This window comes from Primulina eburnea, chromosome 6 (genome assembly GCF_022965805.1).
Source record: "Primulina eburnea isolate SZY01 chromosome 6, ASM2296580v1, whole genome shotgun sequence".
In the NCBI taxonomy this organism is placed as follows: Eukaryota; Viridiplantae; Streptophyta; class Magnoliopsida; order Lamiales; family Gesneriaceae; genus Primulina; species Primulina eburnea.
In genome coordinates this window covers 18,114,902-18,117,832 of record NC_133106.1, presented here as the reverse complement: position 1 = coordinate 18,117,832, position 2,931 = coordinate 18,114,902, and the positions used below count along the sequence as shown (strand labels likewise).

Here is a 2,931-nt window from a genome sequence, read left to right as displayed (position 1 = left end):
TATTATGTCTTCGAGGAATGTGTCGAGACTTACCATTGTACATACTATTTTGTGACCTTGCAATTGCCGACTGACTGTCGTAATGTATCAAGATTTCTGGCACTGGACTTGTCCAACATGGAATGTCCTCTAGAAAGTTACAAAGCCATTCAGCTTCTTCTGCAGCTTTATATAGCGCTATGAACTCCGATTCCATAGTAGATCTAGCAATGCAAGTTTGTTTCGATGACCTCCAAAAGACTGCTCGTCCACCAATGCTAAATACATAGCCACTGGTGGATTTGGAGTCATTGGTATCAGAAATCTAATTTGCATCATAGTATCCTTCAAGTACTGCAGGATATCTTGTGTAATTTATTCCATATTCCGAGGTGTGCTTTAAATATCTAAGCACCCTTGTCAACGCCTTCCATTGTGCATCACTAGGATTAATTGTAAATCGACTTAACTTGTTAACCGCACAAGCGATGTCAGGTCTAGTACAATTAGTGATGTACATAAGACTTACAATAATTCTAGGAGTATTCCAATTGAGAAACTGGTTCTCCATGATTCTTCGCCAAATGGACATTCACGTTTAAAGGCGTTTTTACTGGGGTAGAATCATAAGCGTTAAACTTCTTTAACACTGTTTCTACATAATGAGATTGAGATAGAACTATTGTTTCTGGAGTTCTAAAGATTTTAATCCCTATAATTACATCAGCAATATCCATATCTTTCATATCAAAATTTTTTTTCAACATTTTCTTTGTACCTTTAATCATCTCTTGGCTATTTCCCATTATTAGCATGTCATCCACATATAGACATACCATCACATAAGATTCTCGAGTGCCTTTAATGTAAACACATTTGTCATACTTATTAATCTTAAATCCATTTGACAATAATACCTTGTCAAATTTTTTGTGCCACTGCTTGGGCGCTTGTTTAAGTCCGTATAGAGACTTAATTAAACGACAGACTTTTATTTCTTGTCCTTTAACTATGAATTCTTCAGGTTGCTCCATATATATTTCTTCTTCAAGTTCACGTATTTAAGATTGTCGTTTTGACATCCATTTGATGTATCTCAAGGTTATGCAATACTGCAATAGCAATGAGCACACGAATGAATGTTATTCTTGAAACTAGGGAATACGTGTAGAAGAAGTCATGACCTTCTCTTTGTCTATAGCCTTTGGCCACAAGCCTGGCTTTGTATTTTTCAATACTTCCATCAACTCTCATTTTCTCTTTCAATATCCATTTGCATCCCAATAGCTTGGTACCTGGTGGAAGATCCACTAGTTCCCAAGTATGGTTTTGCAAAGTAGAATCCATTTCTAGAGTTGATGGCTTTTTTCCAATTGGGAGCTTCAGGGCTGGCCAGAGCATCTTGTATGTTCTTTGGTTCATTCTCCAACATAAAAGTATGGAAGTTTGGACCAAAGGACTTTGAGATTCTAGCCTTTTTGCTTCTTCTTGGCTCTTGCTCCTTTAAAGAGCTGATAAGTTCAATTTATTATACTTTTATTACTTGTTTTTAACTTGGAATTTTGTGATTCTTGAGCAGGTTTTATTTGATTTGTTGTTGTTTTTGTTATTGTAGTTTGAAAGCTTAGAAATGAGAGTTTGGAGTAATATAGCGATGAATTAGAAGGTGCAAAGGACAAAGAGAGACGATGCAACACCGCACCCGCGGTGTCCACAAGACCGCACCCGCGGTGTTCCCCGAAGCATGACCGCACCCGCGGTCATGCTAGGACCGCACCCGCGGTCTCACACGCTGAACAGGAGGAATTCCGCCGAGACACCACCGCCCCCGCGGTCCTACCATCACCGCACCCGCGGTCGTGCACCAACATCATTCCAGAAATTGTGAAACTTTGTGGACTTTGAATAAAAGTAGAGGAAAATGGTGTGCTACGTGGGGAATCCTGTCTAGACTATAAAAGGATCTCTTTTTCATCACCTAGGTCATATTGGGGAGCAAGGAATAGAGTGGAGGCTACAAGGAAATGATTGAAGATCAAGCTCATCTTCTTCAACAAGTTCTTGCTCACTTTTGGACAAAAACTTCATACACTCCAAAACTCTTGTTCTAAGTTCTTCTTTCTTTATTTTTACTTTTATTTGATATGTCTTGTTTAAGATTTATGTGTTGTTGTGTTATTTGTATTATTATGAACTAAATCTGAATTCTAGAGGAATGATGGAACAAAACTAGAAACCATGTGTTGAGATTTATGATTTATGCTATATAAGTTTCCTTTCTTGTTCATTTGTATTTTTCCAATCTTAATGCTTTCATTTTATTGGCCATATCTTGAATGATTTGTATGTTTATAAATTATCACTTGGAAAAGAAAATTTATAAACAAGAAAGGGAAAAATATATTGATAGTATTTATATAGTTCGGGAGGACATCTATTGCTATTAAAGCCATTAAAAGAATTTAGTGCTTATTGTGTTATTTAATTTTAGATTGTTGACAGGGATGTTACAATCTTTTGTTAGATAATTAGTATCTACTTAGCACTCGGGAGAGGGAGTAGATAATTATAGAATTCTTGGTTAATGAATAAGAAGGACATTTATAATATAGCTACACAAAATAGCACATGGTGGATAGTTGCGTGAAATCGGACCTCTAGATCTTTTATTCCATTGTTCAACTCTGTTTGGTACTACAAGTAAATTTATTTTCAATTCAGTTATTGATACGAACAAATCTGTCAGTTGATTATTCTAAATAAAGTCGAGACTATTTTAATTACAAGCATTAATATAAATTTAGAAATACATTCTTCGTGGGATCGACACTTGTACTCAAAATTACATTTTACTATAACTTGACGTCGTGCGCTTGCGAGCAATCAAGAAAACACGCAACAAGTTTTTGGCGCCGTTGCCGGGGAATGTCAAATTTGAATTTATATTAGTAT

The 2,931-nt window shown here is 36.2% G+C and overlaps 1 protein-coding gene across 1 annotated transcript; it reads right to left on the bottom strand.

The window, feature by feature from the left end:
- Window positions 1-1,032: 1,032 nt before the first annotated feature.
- LOC140835360 (uncharacterized mitochondrial protein AtMg00820-like) lies at window positions 1,033-1,401 on the bottom strand. The gene has a single exon (XM_073200847.1). It carries the CDS (start codon window positions 1,399-1,401, stop codon window positions 1,033-1,035), a length of 369 nt encoding a protein of 122 aa, XP_073056948.1.
- Window positions 1,402-2,931: the final 1,530 nt, after the last annotated feature.